The sequence below is a fragment of the Carya illinoinensis genome, chromosome 1 (genome assembly GCF_018687715.1).
Source record: "Carya illinoinensis cultivar Pawnee chromosome 1, C.illinoinensisPawnee_v1, whole genome shotgun sequence".
NCBI classification, from domain to species: Eukaryota; Viridiplantae; Streptophyta; class Magnoliopsida; order Fagales; family Juglandaceae; genus Carya; species Carya illinoinensis.
In genome coordinates this window covers 51,290,163-51,315,235 of record NC_056752.1, presented here as the reverse complement: position 1 = coordinate 51,315,235, position 25,073 = coordinate 51,290,163, and the positions used below count along the sequence as shown (strand labels likewise).

General features: G+C 32.8%; 2 protein-coding genes across 2 annotated transcripts; one reads left to right on the top strand and one right to left on the bottom strand.

Moving 5' to 3' along the window:
• Positions 1-26: 26 nt before the first annotated feature.
• Positions 27-1,315, top strand: LOC122282485 (60S ribosomal protein L37-3-like). Its single transcript, XM_043094436.1, has 4 exons — positions 27-178; positions 279-414; positions 826-927; positions 1,014-1,315. The coding sequence occupies exons 1-4, from the start codon at positions 176-178 to the stop codon at positions 1,058-1,060; spliced, it is 288 nt and encodes a 95-aa protein (XP_042950370.1). The 5' UTR covers positions 27-175; the 3' UTR covers positions 1,061-1,315.
• Positions 1,316-2,195: 880 nt separating this feature from the next.
• Positions 2,196-13,055, bottom strand: LOC122282454. The gene is made up of 16 exons (XM_043094405.1): positions 12,643-13,055; positions 10,988-11,381; positions 10,689-10,866; positions 10,403-10,542; positions 8,298-9,531; positions 8,090-8,190; positions 7,813-7,957; positions 7,127-7,195; positions 6,965-7,010; positions 6,696-6,866; positions 6,487-6,620; positions 6,283-6,362; positions 5,956-6,091; positions 3,956-4,139; positions 3,742-3,824; positions 2,196-2,536 (listed from the first exon to the last, which is right to left on the bottom strand). The coding sequence occupies exons 1-16, from the start codon at positions 12,749-12,751 to the stop codon at positions 2,402-2,404; spliced, it is 3,339 nt and encodes a 1,112-aa protein (XP_042950339.1). The 5' UTR covers positions 12,752-13,055; the 3' UTR covers positions 2,196-2,401.
• Between the last annotated feature and the right edge of the window lie 12,018 nt (positions 13,056-25,073).

The window sequence follows — 25,073 nt, the reverse complement described above, 5'->3', positions numbered from 1 at the left end:
TCATTTTCCCAAATTGCCCTAACGAAACCTAGACTCAAAAGAACCCCTTGCTCTCGGTCTTAAATCTCTCTTACAAACCCCTATATATATAAACAATCCCCTCTCCGCCGCACCTTCATTGCTTACCCTAAACAGCACCTCCTCTCACTCGGCCAGGGTTACTGCATCTGTCCCAATGGTAAGCCCTCTCCCTAGGTATTTTAGTATCAACCTATTGTCACCATGGAAGTCTGTATCTTTTTTTCTGATCCGTGTTTGAGAAATTGTATCATATGTAGGGGAAGGGAACGGGGAGCTTCGGAAAGAGGAGAAATAAGACTCACACCCTCTGCGTGAGGTGTGGCCGCCGCAGCTTCCATCTCCAGAAGAGTCGCTGCGCTGCCTGTGCCTACCCCGCCGCTCGTAAGAGGACATGTAAGCCCCTCTCTTTATGCAAACGTAAATATTTGTATCTTTATATATGCTTGCGTTATATGGATTTTTGAAGTTTTACTGGTAAACTGTGTTTGTGGATTTGTTTGATACTGGGTGGTGGTTGTCTTTTCGCTTTGGTTTTCATTTCTGTTGGTGTGGCTTAAGTTAAGCAATGGTCATTTTTCTTTCAACATTGTGTGTGTCTTGTTACTGAATTAATTGTGTTTGGGGGTGGCGTTCTTCTTATTCTTTCGTTCGCAAGTGTTCGGTGTGTGTGAATTTAAGGTTCTGGGTGGCTGTCGTTTTCTTTTTATTTTTAAAGAAGAAAATGAGATTTTTGGTGTTAAAGGTATTTGTTGTTGTGGTTTGGAGCAACGATTTATGTTGTTCTGCTTGTCTTTTGGAATTTAGATAACTGGAGTGTGAAGGCGATCCGACGGAAGACTACCGGAACTGGAAGAATGAGGTACCTCCGCCATGTTCCTCGAAGATTCAAGAGCGGCTTCAGAGAGGGTATGACTTTATCTTTCCTTTTCTTGCGCGATATTTTATTTCCTTTTTATTTCCCGTTGTTGATTTGTTTTTTGTGATATTTTTAGGTACTCAAGCAGCACCAAGGAAGAAGGGAGCGGCTGCTACTGCTTAAGCCATTACCAGAGAGTGTCTTGGTCGTAATTTGGATGCCAAATTACAGTTTGATTAGATGCATATTTTTGTGTTGGGACTGGTTTGATAAAAGCAATATTTGATGGGTGTTATAACCTGTTTAATGATGATTGAGCTGTTCTGATTTTGATTAGTTTGTAGCTTTCATTTTGGACAAAGATGTGCGAGCCCACTGTTGTTTTCCCTTCAATTACTTACTATTTCAGTGAAGTCCGAATTTTGATTTTGTTTAAAATGTCTTGAGGTTGAAGGTTGATAGTCCTGATCAACTCCCCAAGTTCTAGGATTAGAATGGGGATTTAAAATCACAGTATCAACCATCTGTCTTGCAAGTTAGATACTCAATATGTTCGAGTTGTATTCAAAACCAATTAGCTGCTGCTTGGGTATAATTCCATTATAGTTGCTGCAATTAGTCACCGGTTTAGGCCCAATGTGATTGTTTCTGTCCAAGGAATGGCACGAACAGTTAACTTCATTTTTTGTTATGAAATTAGATTGGATGTTACATTTACCAGTTGACACCATTAAAGTAAAACAGTTAAACTTCATGTTTGTGCTGTTTAATAAGTGGCTCTGGGCTTCTAGGTGACAGTTGAGGATTTGAGGGTTGCGAATTATCCGCAGTTGAAAGATTGTCGTAGTCCGTGTTTATACTTTTTGTAGTTGTGTTCCTTTACGTGGGCTGATGAGAAAAGATATTTCTTTGGTAGCATCAGCCGCGGTGGTTAAGAATTCAAGCTTTGACTATTTCTGCCTCGAATCTAGCTTTACATCAACCTGAACCAATTTTACTTTGAAACTTGAGGGTTCTTTGCTTTTGCGCATATACCTCAGGTCATGAAACGACTCGGATTTCTCAGTGCTGGCATTTGGAGGAGTCCATCCTAATTCCCGGCCGAAGCATCTGGTTTTATTTGATTGGGTTGAAGGTTTTTACCTAAAACCAAAACAGGGTTGGTTCAAACTAAAGACAAATGGCAAGGGCTTGCAGCTTCAGTGCTTCACTCTTTTCAAACCTGGTTGACTTGTTGAGTAGCAATGTAACAACTGTAGCATTTCTTAAAAACGTGTAAAATATCATATCAAAAGCCAATTTCTCCTGCAATTTGTGATAGGAGGAAAGCTTTATAAAAGATATATTTGCACTAATCTCATCGTTGTTTACATACAATTTCGGAATTTTCTCAGATGCCAAACCAAAATGCTAATTACAGGATTCGGACATATGAATGAATCGATGATTAGCCAACAATAGATGCCATCAAATTTGGGAAAAAAATGCACCAGTTATCAAGCAATATCTGTAGTTTAATTTCCATTAATTTTCCTTAAATTCACCAAACTTATGCTTTTCTTCTTGCAACTGTTTGAAAACATAATCTAGCTCTGGAAACGCAGACAACAGCAGCAACTCGAGAAGGTCAAAAGCAAGCTGCTTCAAACAAACGGATGACTGCACAAGAAAAAAGTGATTATGACTCAACTAAGAATATCCTGATCCCAGATCAATACAACTATCTTCTAACCAAAGAGCAAAACCAGACTATTTTTGTGTTGGTGGCTGGGGGAGAAGGGGAGGATTTTAGGAAGCCATTCCCCATCCCAATGATACTAAATTTTTTATGACTGAAACTAAAACACAACAGGTAGGGAAACCCAAGATTTATTGCAATTAGATTCAAATGTTGCCCTCTGAAAACAGAAGGATGGTGAATCAGTGATTCTATTTTTGTATTATTCATAACGACCCAAGTAGTTTATACTGAGGCCCCCACCCACCCTTGTTTTGGCAAGACTTCATCTGCTGATCACATTTTCTGAATGGGGGGTGTGTTAATCATAAAGAAGCAGCAATGTGAAAAGAACATCGACAAATTGTGAGACATACAACAGAAACTTGCATTTTCTGACCTTTTTTTTCCTGTATCGTGAAAACTTAGGGGATGTTTGAGGAATAAAATGAAATTAAATGAAAAATAGTAGTGAAATGATTTGTAAATAATAGTGAAATAGTTTGAGTTAAGATGTTTTATTTGATTTTGGAAAAGGAGAGAGAAAAGGTTGATTAAAAATATTATAACGTTAAAATATTGCCAGAATATAATTTTTTTTAATATGTTTTGGAATTTGAAAAAGTTGTATGGCTTTTTGTGTTTTCTTTGGAAGTTTGATAAAGTTGTAATGATTCATTGATTAGGTATGATTAGATGAAAAAGTTAAAAATTTGAAATTCAAAAGTGTGTATTTGAGTGATGTTTGAAAATGAAATTATGAGAAATGTTGAGATGGGATGAGATGATTTGTGTTCCCAACCAAGCCCTTAAAATATCTAATGCGTCTTTTTCTTTTGTGGAGGTAGGTATTACACTGCATGGCAATGCAATTATTTTTCGTAACAGGCTCTACAGTCTTTAATCAATTAAGAAACACCAACAATCCAAAGTAGTGGCAACAATCCCATCTATTTGCTCGACAAAATCTTCTAACCGAAGATGAATCAGAGCTTAATCCTTGGCATAAAAGATTAAAGAAATTTGAGGATGTAGAAAAAGGTTGTTCAAAACCAAAATTCAAGTGATAAAGTTCAAACAAAACTATCCCATTGACATTGGCCAGGAAACAAAAAGTTAGCTTATTCGATAACGGAATCAAAATTACCTGAATAAAGAAATAGAGATCCTTTGCACACTGTTCATACTCCTTACGACCAACAAGACCTACGATAGCAGCTGGCGCGTTATCTACATTCAAAAAAAAAAAAAAAGATGAAGGGAAAAAGAAGATAGAGCCGTTGAATTTCCAAGATAAGAGTCAGCAATTTGTAGTGTCAGCATGGATAACAATAGGGACCATGCTGTACAGAAGATATTACCAATCATTAGCTCATATACAAACTTTGCACGTCGAACTGCCTCCTGTTGTTGCTCATAAGTAAGTTTAGGTGAAGATATTCCTGTCGGTTGTTGGCCATGAGGTGAATTCTGGGATTGATTAGTAGATGGTGGTGGTCGTCGCTTTGGATGCTTAGTTATGAATATCCCATCAGGCCAGAGTATCTAATTAATAATATTGGAGCCCAAATCAGTAATATATCTTCTCTTAAAAGTCTACAAAACAAGCTTCTTGTACAGCTACTATTTGAAAGCAGGGTGTAAAAAGACTTGCCATTGTCATAAAAAAATTCAGCCCCCCGCCCCCCGGTTTCCCAAAAGTCGAGAATTCATTCAAAACTTTTCCCCTTTTCTTGGGGAAAAAACTACATCCAACCCATTTTCTTCTGCGTTGGAAGAATTATTAAATGTACTTTTCCAAAGGGGAAATTCCCAGCAAAACATATTTTCTATTTAATTTTCGAAATCTATTCACTGAAACTCAGAGTAGATGCAGTATTTGCCCTTTTCCTACATGTCATTAATAGAGCACAAGAATGTAAACCAGAGCACATGCCTACTGTTGAAGTTGCCCAACTCATCAGTGATTAATGCTAATTAAAATATCAGGAATAGGGTGGGGAATCCCATACATTAAATTCTAAAGTCCATTGTATACAGCCATGGGCTGTGCAAGTGCTGGGCACACCATTGACATGGACGCCACGTCAACATTTTTTAAATAGAGTAGGCTCGTAAAACTCATAATAAAGTTTCATTTTGCCATTGCATCAAAGAGTTTCTGTGCAATTTGATTGTTTTGTCCCATACAATTCATTCATGTTTCTACTACCCCGTCCTATAAAACATGGCAGATTCACAATTTGTGCAGAATTCAAGCATTTTGTCCCATGCTAGTTTCAGCCTGGAGGAATAAAAAAAGCCCTGGGCAGCAACATGGATCTCAGCAAACTAATACCATTGGATATTATAAGTAATAAAGCGGCAGTATCACCAACAATTAAATAATAGTAGAACCAGAAATCACAACAAAAGCAGGAACGAGTCGATCATCTCAAGCAGCAACAGTACCGAATACAACATGACAACAACCAATGACAGCAATCTGTCTCTTTTAAATAAAGATGCAGCACAACAATGATAGCAGCAGCAAACAGCAACACTTTTAAGTGAAAGGCATCTCAGGCAGCAACCAAACAGCACCAACTAATAGGCAGCATGGATCTCAGGATGAAAGATGGGGATAGAACTCGGAAGGAAAATATTGGGATAATAAGAAGATGGGAGAAATAAGCCATAGTTTGCTTCTATTTGCCCGCCAGTATGCCATAATTGTCCCACCCATTTATTTTTTAATTTTTTTAGAAACCACAGACTTGGCTTCCACCACATCAATGGTGTGCCCCGATGCTTGTGCACTGGGGCTTTTATACAGAATGTTTCTAAATTCTTTCAGTTGATTTTCCACATCATTTTAAAGAAGCAGGAAAATAACATGAAGAGCTTGCAGATCATCAAATACAACCTTGATATGCCTTTTCATTTTCAGGAACTTCTGAAATGGCTCGATCAAATGAAAAACAGAACACATTATCAGAACTATTCAAACTTATTACTCGTTAAAATTCCATGTTGCTCTGTAAAGACTGAAGCCCCTCCTATGATACTCATATATGAAACACAATTTCACCATGGCTGTAGTGTTATGAACATCATCAAGATTGATCCTCAACGAACCCTGGGTGGAAAAATATGCCATATCCACTCCTCTTAGTCAACACAGAGTCATATTTACAAACTTATATCCAGTTAATCACCAACAGATTAATTTAGGATGGTAAAAATAAACTTCACAGTATCTTAAGCCTAATATCCAATCTAAAGACTTCAAAAAGAAAAAAGAAATAACAATATACAAAATTTCAAAAAACTACGAAAAAACTTTGAAAAACTCTAGAGAGCAAATGGCATCAAAGTTTACCTGCTCAACCCGCCTGATCCCTAAAGCAATAACTGATCCCTTACGCAAAAGCTGGATTTTTTCAATTAACCAATCATCAAAGGCATCACCCATTCCTAGTTGTAGTATCTGTTTGGCCACCCAAAAAGCCTTCCGCCTGTAATGCACACAAGATAAGTGTTCAGCAAAAGTTGTTCAACCAATCAGATCAAGATGTGATTTTGTTACCCTTGCGATACCATATGATGACAAAATATAAGGAGAGAGGATAACAATTGCTATCTATATTTACGTACGTATGTATGTATAATACCTACTTCTAAAAGAATATATATATATGTATAATACCTGATCCATCCGCCATCTTGAAGCTGGAAGATGACATCTACCAAATCTAATATGGGGACACTTAAATTTGGCGGCACCCACTGTACAAGAAATGCATGTTATAACATAATAACCCCAGAAACTACAAATTTTGTTAAAGAAAGCATCATCTAGCACATAACAGAATAGGTTCCAATCGTTCCAAAGGCAACAATTAGCGATTACCTCTGTAGGAAGGGTTGGGTCAGTAGCAGCATCAAGAAGCGACTCGGATGCCTCTTCCAAAGCATTGTCATCTCTTCCTGTTACCGGGTTCCCCAAGTAAGTGGGTGAAGCTGCATAGTTTTGCAGCCTAGCATCTGAATCACCACCAGAATTATTAAATGAATTTCTGAATTCTTTGCCAAGATGTTTTACAGGAAAATGAGACATGCCTTTTCCATTTGATCGTAGCCCATCTGCCATAACATTACTCTTCGCATGGAATGCAGGCTCCTTACTTTCGGAGCCTAAATGTTCTCTCCTTGAAGATACGTTGTTGGTAACAGGTCCAAGTAAATTTGGAAGCTTTTTACTCTTTTCTGATGGCTTATCCTCTAGATCAACTAGAAAGTTCCCAACAAATATGGAAAGATAGGATGAGTCAAAGGAAAGGAAAAAGACATAACCTAAGTTCAGCATTGTGCATTAAAACATGATATACCTGACAAAGTTTCAATGATAGAAAAGGAATTCGAGAACAGATAAGTCTGCAATAGTAAAAAAAATAACAATAAAACTTCTCCTCAGAAGCAGAGATCCAACGTCACCACTCTTCTAGCTGAAGGAAAAAATTCAGCCAAAAGAGAAGAAGAAAATACAGAACCTGAGAGTCAACACTGAGAAAGTCCCAAACTTCAATTGATCTTGAAATTGTTGGAAGCTGCATGAGTTTCTGAAGAACAACAACACATAATGTTATTGAACGATAGGAAACAACAGACAGTAGTATTACCCAGCATAAGGAGATAAAATTAGCTAGTAAAGCATAAAGTGGAGTTGTTTCTCATAGGTAAGCTGCACTCAAATTCCAAATTTAGTGGTTATTATAATCCCATGGGTAGAAAAGTTGGTCATAGACCATGCCTTAAGAAGTCAAGATCCTAGGACACATGTTTGCTTCCCCTGTAGGGGAATTTCCCGAGGCATTTTCTTGAGTTTACCAATCACTTGTCAGTGGGCCCATTTGTAAGTGCCCAGGAGATTAGTCTAACTTGTGGGTGAGAGGGGCTCTTCCCCCCCCCCCCCACAAAAAAAACAACAAAAAAAGAAAAAAACTTTGAATAAGCATAAGCATCTTTAGATTTTGGAAGAACTATCAGTAAGAAATGAAGCAAAGACGTAAGAAAAAATATCACAAAATACATACATCTCAACAAGAAAGAGCAAGCCAGCAAGAATAGCGATCAGAATTTAGTTTGAAATTCCAACACATCTCAGACACAGATATTTCTTCTAAATAGTTGAATTTTATACTCCAAATGATCAGAAAAGTGAGATTCAGTGGTTGACCTTTAAATATTTGTCAAGCAATTTACACCTTTCTTGAATGACAGGTACATCTAAACCTGTCGATAGAAAATGCTTTGGTGGCAAATGAAGATTATATTCCTGAAACTCTTTTAGACGCCGATGGAGCTCCTCAAAGTGACGAAACCTGTTATTGGAAAAAAACAAGAGATTTGACTTACAGTTATATAAAATGTTACAGTCATTATTGTTTGAATCTCACAATCACATAGCCCATTAATGGACAAAACCAGAACATTTACAGCATAATCCTTGGCACCTTCTTTTGATCGACCAACTGTTATTATCTACATCTGCAACAGATATAGAATAAACAGCAAATGTTTTTGAGCCACTTCTCACAATATTCGCACCCAATACCTGTCACAGAAAATGAGCTTATGTTCTTTGCATGTTTTAGGATTATTAGAAAACCAAAAACTAAGCATGCCAAAACAAGAGAAAGTACAGAGCTTTATGGTAAGTACCTCACATCTCAACTTAAAAAATGAAGCCCCTGACAGTGTGTTGTGCAGGGAATTAACAGTCAAACTATGACTTTCTGGTACAGAAAAAGAAGGTGCGGATGAAGAAGCAGCTGCTCCACTTTGAACTCTACCTGAATTTTCAATCTCATAATCATCACTAGAGTCCTCGCCATTGGCATATCCTTTTGCGGAACTAAGTATATCCAGCCCATCGCCAGACAAGAAACTTGTTCTCTCAACCTCCTGCCAAACATGGGTCTTCTGACTGCTTCGTCTAGACCTTTTACAGCCAGCCTGGGTTCTAGCTAATCTTTGATAGTGAATATGCCCTTTACCAGTCTTCTTTCCTACAAGGCCTTCTGAATTTTCAAGTGGGTGATGAATGTGAGAAATAGCCAGATTTCTGATACTTCTACCATCCCATACTTTAGTTCCAGGAGAATCAAGGCCTGTCACATTGCCAGTTTCTTCATCTTCAGATGTATAAGAAGTACTGCTCCCTGAGTCAACCTCCTCCAAACGCATAAGGTTGTTTTGTTCATCATCTTCATATGAAATAAATGAAGTGCGACTTGATATGTTCCGATCTGTAGGGAGGAATGAGTTTACTATGGGAAGCCGATCAGTATATCCAGAGTGAACAGTGCTACTCTCAGAGTGATTACCCTTGGCTACAGTGTTCTTTTCTTTGGTCTTGGATATTTCCTTTGAGTGATCCACTTTAACGGACTTCCCTGCTGAAGAACCCTGTGGTACTTGTCCAATTACCCGATTTTCACCTACCTTCTTTCTATAATCCCTACCTTTTGTCCACATGTTCTCAAAATGTTCAGGAGCAAGGGCTTGAGTCTTTCTGCGGGAAATCTGATCTAACATGTCACCCCATTCCCCTCCTGAGACATTTCGTTGAATACCTTTTTCATCACTTGTTTGGAAGTTGAAAGGCAATGAGTTCAATGAACGGATTGATCGAGGATCAAGGGAAAGCAGTGGATCTTTATTTCCATTTGCATTATCTGTTGCAGAAGTATTTGCAGCAGTTCTAGACTGATCATTTTTTAACTGCACTAGTTCAACACCAGTAGCAGTAGGATCCAAGAACTTAGAAAAATGATCCGATGAAATCCTTGAAGACTCGTCTGATCTGGACTGAGATGCCCCTTCTACTGTCAAGGCCCCTTTTTTCGCTTTGGTCATGTTAAGGACTAAGACTTCAATTCTTTCATTAACAAACCTGCCATAAAAAAAAATGAAGAACAAGTGAAAACCAAAACACGTGACAAAAAAATCAGGTAAAGTAACAATTGGTCATTATATTTTCAGTATGGACAGGTTGGTCTCTGAGATTCAAATTTGAATTTTTTTAATTTTTACTCCCTGGACTTTTAAAATTGATATCAGTCCCTCCGCCACTTTCCCATTAGTGTCATCAACAAAACCTTTTGATACCTGTCTCTTATGTCCCATTGGTGCCAATAGGATTTCAACATGAGTTCAAAATAATAAAAACTGTATATATAATTATAAAAACAAGATTTTAAATTGATTAAAAGTTTTTTAAAGCCAATGGAGGTGGCCATCCACCCCTCTCCCAACAGAAGGGGGTCGATCAGCCACCTTTCCACTCAAGAGGAAAGGTGGAAAGGTGGTCTGTTCTTAGGAAGGGGTGGCACCGCACAACCATCTCCTACCACAGACGAGGGGTGGATACATAGCCAACTCCTGCCAGAACAGAGGGTGACCACGTGACCATCCCTTCTGTCAGGGAAGGGTGCAGCCACCCCCTCTATTGGGGGAGGGATATCCTCCCCCAATTGTTTTTTAGAAAAAAGACCTTCTAGGAAATATATTGTTTTGTTTTTTAATTTTAAATATGTGTTCATTATTTGGACACATCAAAAGCCCATAGGCACTAATGTTATGTAAGAGACCCAGGGTTCTATCGATGATACTAATGGTAAAGTGATGGAGAGACTGATTTGATCATCCATGGAGTAAATGGTTCTGATTTAAAACCCAGAGACTAATCTTACCACAAACAAAAACATAGAGACTAATTTAGTACTTTATCCATAAATATAAGCAAATAGGGAAGTAACGCATGCCTCGGACTAGCTAGATTTAGCACTGGTCGCATTACTGCACCAGCTAGAAGCTCCCTAGCCATGTAACGGAAGAAAAGGCACTGCACATCTTCAGGCTTGAATGTGAAAGAAATAAGACCATCCATCAGATGCTGCAAAACCTGGGAACAAAAAGGTACAGAAAGCACTGTAACCACATTTGGAAAGCAAGACAAGGTCAAGAAACAATACATTTATCTTTCCTGGTATGACCCACAAATTCACCGACTTTATGATAATTTGAAGAGCACAGAAGAAAATAAACAACCTTGTGCTCAGCTTCAGGCGAAAATAGAGCAGGGTGCAATTTGTTCTCGTTAGCAAGGATGCGTCTTAGTTCCATATCTCGATGTTCATTTGTCAGTGAACCTGAATGTTGCTTTTCAATCTTTGCTTGATTTGCACGAAAAAGCTCCAAGTGAATGCAAACAAGATTAATAAGATCCCTGCACCATCCTAGGTAAATTAGTTCCCCAGTTAATCAACTTCTTTTTTAAAACCAAAAAAAAGAGAAAAAAAGGATGAAAACTAGGAAGAAATGGTATGTGACATCTTCGGAAATAAAACCTTGTCAGTAGATCAATTAAATTTATATTCTTCATGCGCATAGAAATTTCCCCAATAACGCCATTCATGATGTTCAACAGTTCTTCCGGGCCTTCTCTATCAGGTGTTAACTTAGAGTACCAGAGATCTGTAACCCACTCAGAAACCAGATGCCTCGTAAAGTCCATTATTGCATCCTCAACAACAGGAGAATTCACTTTGCTTCTCCAGTCTGACTTATGAACAATTTTAGGTTGTTCAATGGGTATCTTTTGAGATAAAGTATTTGCTGAGGATGTGTTGCTGTTGTATGCTGCAGCTTTTCTCCGCATGTCAAAATCTAAAGATATATAACGCAGGCCGATAATTAAGGAGGCAGCAGCAGGCAAGTTGACCCAAACTGAGGAGCTTGTCACTGATATACAATCAAGAAAAACAAGTTGCATGTTGAGACAAGTGAAAACATGAAGATCACACTCAACAAATAACACAAGAAAGCTTAATCTCCCCAATGATGGAGATGCTTGACAAGCATTTTAGCATAAACATCCCTCTTCTAGTCTATTTCCTCCGCTGGAACTCAAGAAATAAACACCCCCCCCCCCTTCCCCGGGGGGGGAACCCACATTGTTGCCACCGAAAACTACTAGTATAAGTTTCAAAATAGAGAAAATAACTTTTCAATGCAAAAAAAGACTTTCAGCCCATGTCTAAAATAAGTTCCTTTTAAACCTATCTCTAATCTGTAATAGATACTAAGTCTGTGTACAGAAAGACAAAAATGAGGAAAATATTAAACAAAAGCATGAAACCGTGATCCCCAAGCAACCTGCAAGCACATTCATGAGTGTGAGCACTTCGATATAGTGTTATCCTACAAACATAAGAACTTTTTTGGGCAAATGTGTCCAATTAAGCAAGATGAAATCTAGATAACCTAAGCAACTCTATGGATTACCTAGTTAGTTTTAGGCATTGTGATTAGATGGTTATACTATTATTATAGTTAGGCAGGCATGTACAGACATCATGTATAGTTGGCATTTAGGTTTTCGAAGCTTGGTTTTGGAGATTTTTTTTTTGTAACCCCAAACTTTGTATGTAATATAGTATTCCTCCGCCATAAATGAGGGTAATCAATCAAATTAGGGTACCGTCCCTCTTATAAAAAAAAATCAATATGAAATCTAGCCAACCTTCACGGTGAAGCGGCTATCGAGATTTGTGGAGCCTCTATGCAAAAAAATTATCACTTCCAACAATGTACGTCAAGCATAAACCGACGCTAGCATTGAGTTCTTCAAAACTTAAAAATACCTTTCAGGTAATTAGGCATGTGAAATACACATGACGCTGACATTTTTAAGGGAAGATAGATTACGAACCCCTAAACAAATATGCTAACACAAGAAGAGGGATAATTGCCCATCCCTTATTCCAATGTTCATCGCCAGACTCATAAAGACAGTTGAAAACACAATATGTGCTAATATCCAAGTCCCCGAAGCAACGAGTTGTAAAGGACGCGTAGAATCAAACCACAAACTTGATGTGAAATTTTGACAAGAACCAAAACATGATATTACTATAATTGACTTAAACACATAAAACAAGAAAAACAAAACATAATCATAATTTTTGTGCAAATTGAAGTGGAGCAAAATCGAAATACTTACAGGACATGAGGTACGACAATCCAACGACGCATATGACCAGAACCACAATCCGCTTCTTCGCTTCGTCGACGAGTTCCCGAACCGACACCTGCTGCCTCAGCGTGCTCATTTCGCTGCGCCACCAATCTCATTCACACTAAACCCCCAAGAAGAAAGCAAATCAAAATCTCATCAACCAAAAATCGAACACCAAAAATAAACCAATCGATCAATCATTCAATGCGAACTAAACTTCCCCTCGTCCCCCAATACCGACTTCCGCGAGAATTGTGCCAAGTCGAGCACTTGAAGGACGAGATCAACGAAAAGGGTAGAAAGCGTAAATGGGAATTGATTGGGTTCAACGCGAGGACCGTTAGGTTTTGGGTGTTGTGGCAGTGGTATAAGCTTGCGTGTAAGTTTCTCACGTATCGGTCACTATCTTCTCTATTTTCTTTCTTTATGTTTAGATTTTGGTTGGAAGTGCAATTTCTTCTCCATGCAGATCCAATCCTTTTTTTTTTTTTTCCCTCTTTTTCCAGTTCTATTCTCATTTTTTATTAAAAAATTCTATATATCATATTTACATATTATTAAGCAAAATATAATATATTTATCATCATTAAATAATCATTTATTATATATTTTTTATCATTAAATTATGATAAATACACTACATCATATATGATAAGATATAAGTGAGATAGTGGTATAGTGTATAATTTTACTCAATTTTTTACTTTTAATGTACTATATTATATATTATATAATATAATATATTATAGTGTATAATACTTTAGTAATTATAAGATTTTAAAATTTAATATTATATTAATTAGTAATTTATCATATAATATAAAATTATTTTATATATAATTATATATAATATAAAAAATTAAAATACATATAAACTGGTCCGGTTTGATCTGGTCCAATTTTAAAAAAAAAATATAACCGACTCGATTTTGATAAAAAAAAAATCGGTATCAGAACGAACCAAACTCATGACTGCACCAATCCCACCAATTTAGTCCAGTTTATTGATTTTTTTTTTACACCCCTACCTATTATAATTGGACTTTTGGCTTGAAAATCACAGTTTAGGATTTCCTTATGACTTATTAAGAAAACAAAACAAATTAGTACAGCAAAAAAATAAATAAATTGAAATCTTCAAAGCTACCTGAACACTAATACATGGTACAAGACATGGATGATCATATAAAATAGATTACATAATATTTATTATTACATGCATAAATACTTTAGACAATATAAATAAAAGTTATTCTATTATCAAATCGGTATATAGAACTACAGGTGTAATCGGTTCTGTTTAATCGAATTTATAATATTTTTTAAAAGTTAACGGGTATAAACTGATTTTAGAAATTTAAGAACATATTTCAGACCAGTTAACCATCGAAATCGAAACTTATAATTTTATAGGTAAACAAAATCTTACTATAAGGAAACTTTAGCAAATGATTAGCCCTTACCCTTCCTTTTATAAATTTTGGCTAAAAAATTATAAAATTAAATTTTATATATTATATCAAAATCCAAATATTATATTAAAAATTCTAAGACTAATTTATGTTATATCATAATTAAATGTTATATTAAAAATTGTAAGCTTAATTTAATGTTTTAAGATTAATAGACATGAATAATAAAATCAAAGTTTATTTTATATTAATTAGAAATTAGCATATAATATATATAACATAATATAAAAAATCATATAAAAATATTTTCTATAATATTAAAAATTAAAAATATATATCTACCAACCTGTTTCAGTTCGAACTAGTGTTTTAAATAACAAAATCAAAATCGGACCAATTTCTAACCGCTTTTGATTATTAGGAGTCGGACCAAACCGATTTTGAACCAAGTTAAACACACTTGTTCAGTCGGTCTTACTAGTTCACTGGTTTTGTTTATAGCCTTATGTAGAGCACATCATCAACGTCACTTAAAAATTATAAAATTCGATTTATAAGATTATAATTTTTAAAATTATCTTTTAAATTAAATTACATCATATGGGCACTTTACTTAATTGTTATAAAATACATTTTATTGCTCCTCCAATACAAATAGAAGTTTAGATTCTAGAGCGTAATAAATAGCTCCAATTGTGAAATTACTAGTGAAATTGATCCTATTAATAGGTATATTTAATTAAGAAAACTGTTACAAACACAACAAAATTATACAAATTAAACTCACAAACTGATGTGGATTCATGGAATCTGTTATATCTATTTTATAATAAAAATAATTTTACAATCTGACGCACCACATCGAGCCACATCAGTTTGTAAGTTTAATTCTATATAATATTTTTATAGCTAAAATTTGTCCTTTAATTAGTTATATTATATTTTTAATACTTTCATTTACGTGTCGTCTAGACTTCATTTTAATTAGTGGGTCCAACATGTGAATTGTTAATTAGATGAAGTGGAGGGTAGAGCCAAGATTTGAACTCGTAACCCCGTCATAATTTCATATGAAAATAAGTAGATTTAATTAGGTGCATTATATTCTTAACACCTCTAAATCTTGAACCAATGAATTATGTTTACTTTCAAGAGTTTGTAAATTTAAGTTATACATTAGTTGATAAAAGCTGGAGACTTAATAAGTGATCGAACATTGTTCACACTCATATTTGGGTTGACATAAAGTATTGTAAATTGTAATCTTTTGACGGCACTCTCCTAGAAAAGAAAAGAAAAGATAAGCATTCAATAATCATTTTTTATATTATTTTAATTCGATATTAAATAAATAATAAATATCTTTTAATTATTTAATATCTTGTAAAATAAAATAAAATAATAATAAATAGCATTATCCGTACTCGTACATTTCGCTAAATAAAGTTATTGATGATAGCGTTGGTTTATGAGATTTATTTTTCCACACATAATATTGGAGGGTCACTTGCCTACATAATTAGATGTTAAGGTGGGTCTGCGTGTCGACACAAGAAATGATGTTTCCTTCGTGGGTATCATATTTACGCACCTTATAATTATATATTTGTTTTGTAATAAATTAGACATAAATGAATTGTAACAGCCCGCTAGAAATTCAATTATAAAATTTCTATTAACTTTAGGAACCTCGTAAAAATCCCATAAGTTTTCACGAATCCATTAATCGTATAGGTTTTTGTCTAACTACATAGTTAGTATTATTATTCACTATGGTATCAGAAGTGTGTTTTTGATTATTGGAGATAGTTAGAAGTGTCAAAATGTATTATGGTTTGTGCCATTAGACTCGGAGGGTTATTTAAAGTCTTATGGCGTAGTAACATTTTTTCATATTTTCGGACAAAACGTCTGTTCAAAACTGTAGATATTATTGGATAAAAAGAAATATCTTGAGGTAATTTTCATGAATATTATTGGGTAAAAATATTTTGAGTTGATTTTTATAGATATTATTAGATAAAAATATCTTAAGTTGATTTTTTGTAAATACTATTGGATAGAATATTATGAGATAATCTTTTATAGATATTTTGGGTAGGAGAAAACTACACTCAACTCTCAACTCCAGCCTCATCTCTTCCATATCTCACCCATAAGTATCTCCAGCCACCTCTCCCCATGAAATTATCTTCATTTACACTTTCCATTGAAAGAATATCAAACACTCTCTCTCGGACAGCTTTTAGGAGGTCTTTTGCACATCCATTTCGAAGTTTTTGTAAGTGTTTTATCATAAAATCTCATTCATATAAGTTGTTCTTTTTTGAGTCTAATTTACATGGATATCCTATTTGTCCTATTCGAAGATCATTTGGTCAGTCAAATATTGTGTAAACTATAGTAAGGTCATTCTGGAAGATAAACTGGAGAATATGTTATAGTTTGGAGTTTTTGACCAAGCTAATGGATAGATATTGGTCCGAAATTTTTATGGAGTATTGTTAACATGTATATGTGACTATTGGTTGAGGATTTTTGCATGATTAAAGGTTTTGATGAAATATTTTCTTAGATTTAGAAACTTAGAAACTGGAAGAAGAAAAACAGTTTATGTTTTGAGAAAGTTTAACTCTTTGGTGGTCTAAACCTATTCTAATGACTTCAATAATTTTATTAGAGGATCCTAAGTATCTTATATACATGTTATATTATTATTTTGAAGATATTTGATGTTAGTTTCAAATATATGAAATTTTATGCAAAGAGATATTCAAATAAGCCAAAGTGTGGATATTCTTGGCTAAATTTATGTTTTGGTTAATTTCTAACCATGTGATCTTGAATTAGAAGCTTATATATGTTTTAGGACATATTTTTAAACCATGTGATGGTTTGGTTTGAAGATCATATATTTATAAGTCATAGATCAAGAGATTTATCAAAACTAGTTGAGGAAAAAGTTTCTGTTTTTGGACTAAGTGTAAAACCAAAAACTCTAAATGTTATTTTGTGATTTTGGTGACTTTAGTTTGATGATTTAAAGCATGGTTGATGTTAGGATGATATTATAAATATGTTAGAAGTAAGATTTGATTTTTGAAATTCTTGGAGATGTTTTGATTTAAGGTCAAAACTTGTGATTCAAGTGCTTGGATCTTTTTACAAAAAAGTTTGGTGTTAATTATTAGCTTTTTCTAAATGGATGTTTTAAGTATGGTTTTGAACTTAGGATTGGAAGATGTTTGTTGCAAAATTTTGGTTTAAGCATGAGTTTTGAAATTGGAATGAATTGCAACAAAAATCAAGGGAAATGGCCTATGGATGTTTCGGCCATAGTGTGTTCTTCATAGTTGTATTTTGTTTTAAATTTTTCTGAGTTGATATTTAAGTTTAGGATAAAATTTACATGAAGAATGTAAATTTTAGAAACTTTTGGATTTAGTATGCAAAATCCTTAAGTTATGGGTAAAACGGTCATTTTTCCACATGTAGAGAGTAAAATGAAAATTTTACTCTTTAAGTTAGTATTTTCCATATTTCAAATTATTAGTGATTTAGTTCTAACTTTTAGAATCACTAATTACAGTTCCTCGTGGTCGCACTTGAAGTTTTATAAGAAACGCGGAGATCGAGGTAAGTTAGTTTTTAACTTACTAGCAGTCTACTGTGTATGTGTGCTAAGTAAATGAACTACAGTGTATGTATGTGTGTTATCATATATGTCATGCCATGCCAAGTTATCACGTAATTGTCTATTATACAGAATTTATTCTGTCGTCAATTTTTATTTGTTACATAATATATTCTGTCATGTATTACTGTACCTTACAAGTACGTCATGCTAAGTATGCCATCTGTTACATGTATGTCAAGTCATGTAATATTCACTGTTGCAAGTATGTCATGTTAAATATGTTGTCTATTATATGTTATGCAATATTACGAAATATTTCTATCTCAAGTTGGTCATGTATTTCAAGTTATATTCAAGTCACGTTATGTTATGTCAGAGCTTCAGTCATTTCGTATTCCAGTCACGTTTCATCTTGATTACTTATGTATGGGGTCACAGCAATTGTGACGCATACACTACGTGAGACACAGTAATTGTGACACGTAGAATACATAGGGCCACAACAACTGTGGAGTATGTATTTAAGCATTTAAATAATAAGTTTCCGTAGAATACATTGGGCCACAACAATTGTAGAGTATGTATTTACACGTAGAATACATGGGGCCACAATAACTGTGGAGTATGTATTTTTCATGTTAAGTCAAATTTGTGTAGAATACATGGGGCCATAACAACTGTGGAGTATGTATTTACACGTAGAATACATGGGGCCACAACAACTGTGGAGTATGTATTTTTCATGTTAAGTCAAGTTTCAGATCAAGTTCATGTCAAGTCAAGTTCAGTTCATGTTTCAATTTAAGTTATGTCAATTATGCTATGTTGTACGCCAAGTTATACTTTAATTACTTATGAATTTGATTATGCATTTATGCTTTTACTGTCATCCATGCATCATTAGCTTGTGTGGAAGTTTTTTGTTAACTTACTGAGATTTGTAATCAAATCTCACTTTGGTAGTCTCAACTACCATTCTCCCCGAATGGTAGATCTTGTTACAGGACCTGAAGGAGAATCAGGAGCTGATCAACTATACATAGTTGACTAAGCGACGGTGCGACGTCAATGTTAATATAGTAGTTAATGTAAATTATTACTTGTACAATGGAGTTATATCTTTAATACTTTTTGGATCATAACTATTTTGGACTAGTGTTGTGATCTATTCAATGGGTCTTTATGTGTGAAGTATGTTTTAAGCATTTAGGATATTTTCAATTTGGTGCATAGTATTGCTAAAGAAAAAAATTATCCGCTGCGAATATTGCATAATGTTAGATGCATGTTAGGAACATTGCATCTTATATGTCATGAACGGGGACAGATAACCTTGTGTTGCATGTCTCGACGCTTCAAATGTCCGTCCGATCCCAAACAGAATTTGGAGGCGTCACATGAATTATATACATAAGTTTAGAATGAAGCTTTCAAGAATTTTATAATTTATAAATCGGTGCATGTATATACCATTCCATTCTTTATTAAAAGACTACCTAAATTTATAAAAGAAAATTTAAATTTAAATTATTTTTTTATATTAGTTTATATGAAATGGTCATCCTATTAATAAATAAAATGGACTGCTATATCTATCGAGAATTCTTACCAGTTAGGTAAAAAAAAATTTTTTGGGTCTTTTGAAAACATTTTTTTAAACATCTTAAACCTTTTTTAAAAACTGAAGAAATTCATTGAGTCATTAAAAACACTTCTCTAATCACCAAGTCAGAAAAAAAAAATACAATCGATACACTCTCGGTAGGTATTCTCAATAAGAGTAGGATTTTTGATAAATAAATTTATAAATAATATTTTGTTAAAATCTAACACCGAAGTTGGACTCAAGGGATGACAAATTATATTTTTAGGTTGTGTTCGTGTCGTGTCAAGTCATGAACATTTAACTATATAAGTCAACTCAAATCCCATTCATTAAGCTAAACGTGTCAAACCCTAATCAAACTTATTTAGATAACGAGTTGTGTTGTGTTATCCATTTTATGATTAATTAGAAATAAATTAACACAACATGACATATTTAAATCCGTTTAATGTTAAATGGATTGAACTACCACGTATAATTCATTTGACCTAATTAGTAAAATTTTACATTAAAGTTAAAATCTATATTTATTAATAATCACAATATCTTAAAAAATATATATCAATAATTTTCAAATTTTAACATATAATAAAACCTATTACAAACCATACAATAACAAATACGAGCATAAATTTAAAATTACAATCTTAACAATAAAAATATAGACATATTGAGAAATACTAATATTACAATATAATAATAATAAAATTTTAATTTTTAAATAAAATAAAAATAAATCAAAATAGATTAATTTCGTGTTAAATAGATTTTTCTATTAACAAATCGTATCTAAATAAATTAATATATTTTAATTCAAATCTATTAACATAAAATTTAAATCTATTAATTTTATATCGTGTTAGATTCAAAAGGGATATCACGTATTACCAGCATTAAGGAGAGGAGCCGAGCAGGGCGGGAAGGACCCGCAGTGGGCAATTCCATGCCTCCCATTCAGTCTCTTTCAAACTCGACACGGAGCAATGATGGAAGCACATGAGCGAATATTGACAGACGCGCTTGGCTGTAGAAACTGATATTGTACAATAATAATACCCACATGCCTCGATTGGACCTCTCCTCTTCATGGATATGACTTGGACCCATAATGTAAAGGAGAGAGAGGTCCACGGGCCACGTCGCCGCAACACACTTGCATTATTTATCTCTTACCTTTTGTCATTTTTTGGAGTTAATATTTTAAATACGATACTGACTATTATATCAATTAATATATTATAACAAAATATTTTAATATCAGTACCATCTTAAAATAATCGATATATAAATTATATTTTAAAATAATAATCTATATATAAATAAATTATACATAAATCTATATATATAAATTATAAATAGTCTGATATGAATTATAGGTCAAAAAATAATATTATAGCTTAAAAAAATAAATAAAAAAGATTAAATCTAAAATACCGGTCGGTACATGCTGATACGTAGGTCAGTACATACCGAAATATAGGCTAGTACGACCGGTATTTCAGTCGGTACGAAACATGTATCATACTTGTACCAACCTAGTCACCAGCACGGAATGTACCGACCGTACCAGCCGGTACGATACCGTACCAAAAACAATTCTTCGAGTTGTTTATGTAATAAGAACATTAGTAGTGAACTCAACAAAGTTAAATTTTAATCAAAGAATAACCAAAATATAAAATAAAATGCTACAATACGTTCAACAAATAAAGAGTGAATTTAACATTTGGCTATATGACTAGCCAAATTTATTGAGTGAAAGAGACTAGCCAAAGTTCAAAATCAATATTTTAATAGAATAATGAAAAATTTGTTGAGCCTATTATTTAGTGTTGTAAAAAGTGATTAGCTAAAATTTATAAAAGTGAATTTTTTAGTTAAATTTTAGCTAAAGTTTGTTGAGGTCACTACTAATGCTCTAAGTTATTTTTAAATATTATTTATATATAAAATATTTTTTAATTTTTAACTTTTTTATCTAAATATTATTTAATTATTAATTTTTAAACAAAATATAAAAAACAATAAAAATTTTTAAATTTTAAATAAAAATAATATTAAAATTTTATATTCAAACATTTTTTAATTTTATAATTTCAATTTTGTATAAATCGTTTTCTAAAATCCAATAAGATATTTTTAATTCAAATAATTTCCAGAACGTGAGTGATTGTCCATATAAATATCTTATATTATATAAACATATCGAAATAAGTTTTTTATAAATTTTTATTTCAAAGTACATTTAGCATAGTTTTAATATATAACCAACTGGTGCCCCTGTGCATTCCTGTCATCCTGTGTGCTTGTACACTGACGAGTGCCCCTTAGGATGCCATTAAGGTCCATAACATTTCTACCGAAAAGGTAGGTCTGCACGTAATGTAGGACCATATGTAACATATTACAAGTTAGTGATAAAGTCGACAGTCAACTTCTGATCAAAAGCCGAAATCATTAGATATTTAATTTTCTTTTTGGCAGGTTTCTTCCTCTCATTAAGGTCGAAGTTGTGTTGCGTTTCGTTAGCTGCAATAAAGTCAGTCATGCGATCGTAGCAAGTGATAGGACTGGTTTGGGAATAAATTTCATTTTAAAATATTTATATTATCTCATTTTATTTCATTCAATTTTTGTTTTTAAATATAATTTAAACACAAAAATAATCTTTACAAATTTTTTAAAATTTTAAATAAAAAATAAAAAAATAATTAAATATTTTTAAACTTCAAAACAAAAATAATATTATAAAACTATATTCTAACAATATTTAAACTTTATAATATTTTTTATTTAATTTATTCTCTCTCATTTTTTAAATTTTAAAAAATATTCAATTCAAACTATCTTATTTTTTTATTTTTTATTATAAATATATACTATATAGTGTATATATATAACAATTAGTGAGCTGGTGAAATAGAAATATTATTTATACTTTGATGTGTTGGAATTATTGTGTTTCTTTCAATTTGTTTTTGCCTGATGATGGATATTTTTGAAGATTTTAGAATTTTTCAAGAAAAATGGTTTTTTTTTTTCCTTCCCAGAGCTTCGTGAATTTTTAATGGCTGTTTTATTTCAAAGCTTAACACGTATTTTATCTGTTAGACTCTGGAAAGTAAGACTCTGGAAAGTAGGTCGTACCCCTTGAGACTTTGGACGACCTTGCTGTCAATAATTCATTTAAAATATACGAGCTTTGGACGACCTTGCTGTCAATAATTCATTTAAAATATACTAGCTTTGCGATTACGGCTGTAATTAAATCAGTCTTTCTCGATAATTTGTTCGATATTCACTTAGTTAAACTCAAATCAAACTTGACTCATGAAAAAAAAAAAGCTCATTCGTTAAAACAGATACTTGCTCAATTTGTAAATAACACGTATTCGACAAAACTCGACTCGACTCGACTAAGGTTCGTTTATGCTCGAGTTAATTCGTTAGCTCGACTCGATTAAAATTCATTCATATATTGATAAATATATACATACACCTATGCATGTATATATGTATTAGCTAATAATATAAGCATACCACTTTTATAATTAAATATATAATATCTATTCTAATTACTTATGTCTATATAGTAAATATACTTCATAGGTATATTTTTTAATTTGTATAATAATTAGTTGATAAAATTTAATAATTTCATATAATAGTATGTAGGAACCATATATGAAATAGATATATTCTATTATATTAAGTGTATGGATTAATAATATATGTAGATATATAATATATTGTTATTTTAGATAAATATCAACTAGTTAGATATAAATTATTTATAAATTTTTAAAAATTTTATAATTTAATAGAGGTTGGACTAGTTAGTTGTATAAATTCAATTCAATATTAGTTCTTATTTATTTATTTTATTAATTATTAAATCTTATTCAAAAATAAAAAAACAATTCAAGCTCCAACTCGGCCCGACTTGAACTCGTTTGTGAGACGAACTCGAGTTCGAGCTTGAGTTAAGATTTTAGCTTATCGAGTCGAGCTCGAACAAATAATTAAAAAAAATTTCGAGTTCCGGTTCGAGCTCAAGCTCGAATATTTTGAGTCGAGCTAAGCTCGGCAAATCAAAACTCGGCTCGACTCGATTACAGCCCTATTTGTGATGTTGTAAGTGAAAAGAAATTGTTCCGATATTTGGTAATAACAATATGTTTTGATCCTTTTTAATAAACTAAACATGTGATACCTATTATGAGTTATAAGTTGATAAAGATAGATTGTGCATGAGATTCTATATTATTTAAAAATAAAAATTTATTATTATTTTTATAATAATTTTAATAAAATTATAATTAGATCACTGATTAATTAAGATTTTGCTTGATAAGTGAGATAAAAATTTTGAATTTAAGATAAAATATTAAAATTTTAATATAATAATTATTTTGAAATTTAAAAAAATCGAATTATTTATTATATTTTATATGAGGATTTGATAAAATTATAATGATGAGATGATAATTTTAAATTTAAAATAAAAAAATTTTGTTACCAAATCGAACTTTAAAGAATAGGTTGATATATAGAATGGACTTCCTATTCCAACCATAAATATATTTCTCAACCATCATTGACTAGATACCCCTTACCGACTATATTTCTCTCAATATCAAGGAGGAGCGATCATCGAATAATCATTGGTGTTTTTCTTGAATACAAAAATGATAATATTACTGAAAGGATACGAATCAGAGACAAGATTTTTACTAATTCATTATACATTGTAACGAACAATAAAAACCTTGTGTTCCGTTCGGCTACTTTCGACATATAAATGGTATCAGTCTCTGTTAAGTATGCTCCATTTTGAGCATGGATCTCAATAGCGTGGAACTCAAGAAACTCATGCAGAATTAATGGTTTCTTTAACAAGGTAGTCTAATATATCACATCTAATCTCTCTTTATCTCTCTCTCTATTTTTTTTTAAAATTTCTTTAATAAATAAATTATATTTTACTCCCTTATATTACTTTTATTTGTAGAGCATGATTTTTTTTTTTTAAAATATATAATAGGGTGGGAGTTTTAAATTCAGATTTTTTATTTTATTTGAAGAGCCAGACTATATGCTATCAGGCCATCAAATTATTAGTAATGATCACATATAAACAATCAAAAAAGAAAAATGTTTTAACTATAAAATAACTTTACAAAATAAATTTAAAAACTGACATACTTCATATAATACGTTAAATTTTGAAATTAATTTTATTATAAAGTAGATATAACATATCACATGAAGTTATTTTATTTTAAGAATTTGCTTTTGTGAAATATTTTTATAACAGTAGCACTTATCATAAAAAGAATTACCACCGATAATTAATTAATTTATGCCTTGATCATAGCAAAATAATTATTTCAAGATCATTGGATTGCTAATTAATTATATATCCATAAAATAAGACTTAGTTAACCTTAATCAATTACCGTATCAGATCAATCCAAGTAATTAACTAAAGTCGTGTTAAGACTCAGCTGCAATTTTTAACCAATTTACGTAAGCTTTACATGGTTAGTAAACAGTGTTTACACGTGGCAGAAGCGAATTTGCAACATAGTCATGGGAGCGTTCAGGAAATGTTTCACGTGGACGGACAGACAGAGGGCAGTAAAATGGCGACGTCAAAGCGCGAAAGCAATGGACCAAAAAGAGGCCGATTAGCTCATCAAAACGACAACGTAGATGTGATCCTCTAAAATAAAAGTCGGCCCCACCCACACGTTCTTCC

What these genes read in the sequence shown, in the direction of transcription:
- LOC122282485 (XM_043094436.1), top strand. An exon ending in CGCCGCTCGTAAGAGGACAT is followed by an intron (nt 415 to 825) that starts GTAAGCCCCTCT and finishes TTTGGAATTTAG; the next exon opens with ATAACTGGAGTGTGAAGGCG. An exon ending in CAAGAGCGGCTTCAGAGAGG is followed by an intron (nt 928 to 1,013) that starts GTATGACTTTAT and finishes TGATATTTTTAG; the next exon opens with GTACTCAAGCAGCACCAAGG.
- LOC122282454 (XM_043094405.1), bottom strand. Translation starts at nt 12,751, where the DNA reads ATGAGCACGCTGAGGCAGCAGGTGTCGGTTCGGGAACTCGTCGACGAA. An exon ending in TTTTTAAGTTGAGATGTGAG is followed by an intron (nt 8,191 to 8,297) that starts GTACTTACCATA and finishes TTTCTGTGACAG; the next exon opens with GTATTGGGTGCGAATATTGT. An exon ending in TGCTTGACAAATATTTAAAG is followed by an intron (nt 7,196 to 7,812) that starts GTCAACCACTGA and finishes GTTGTTCTTCAG; the next exon opens with AAACTCATGCAGCTTCCAAC.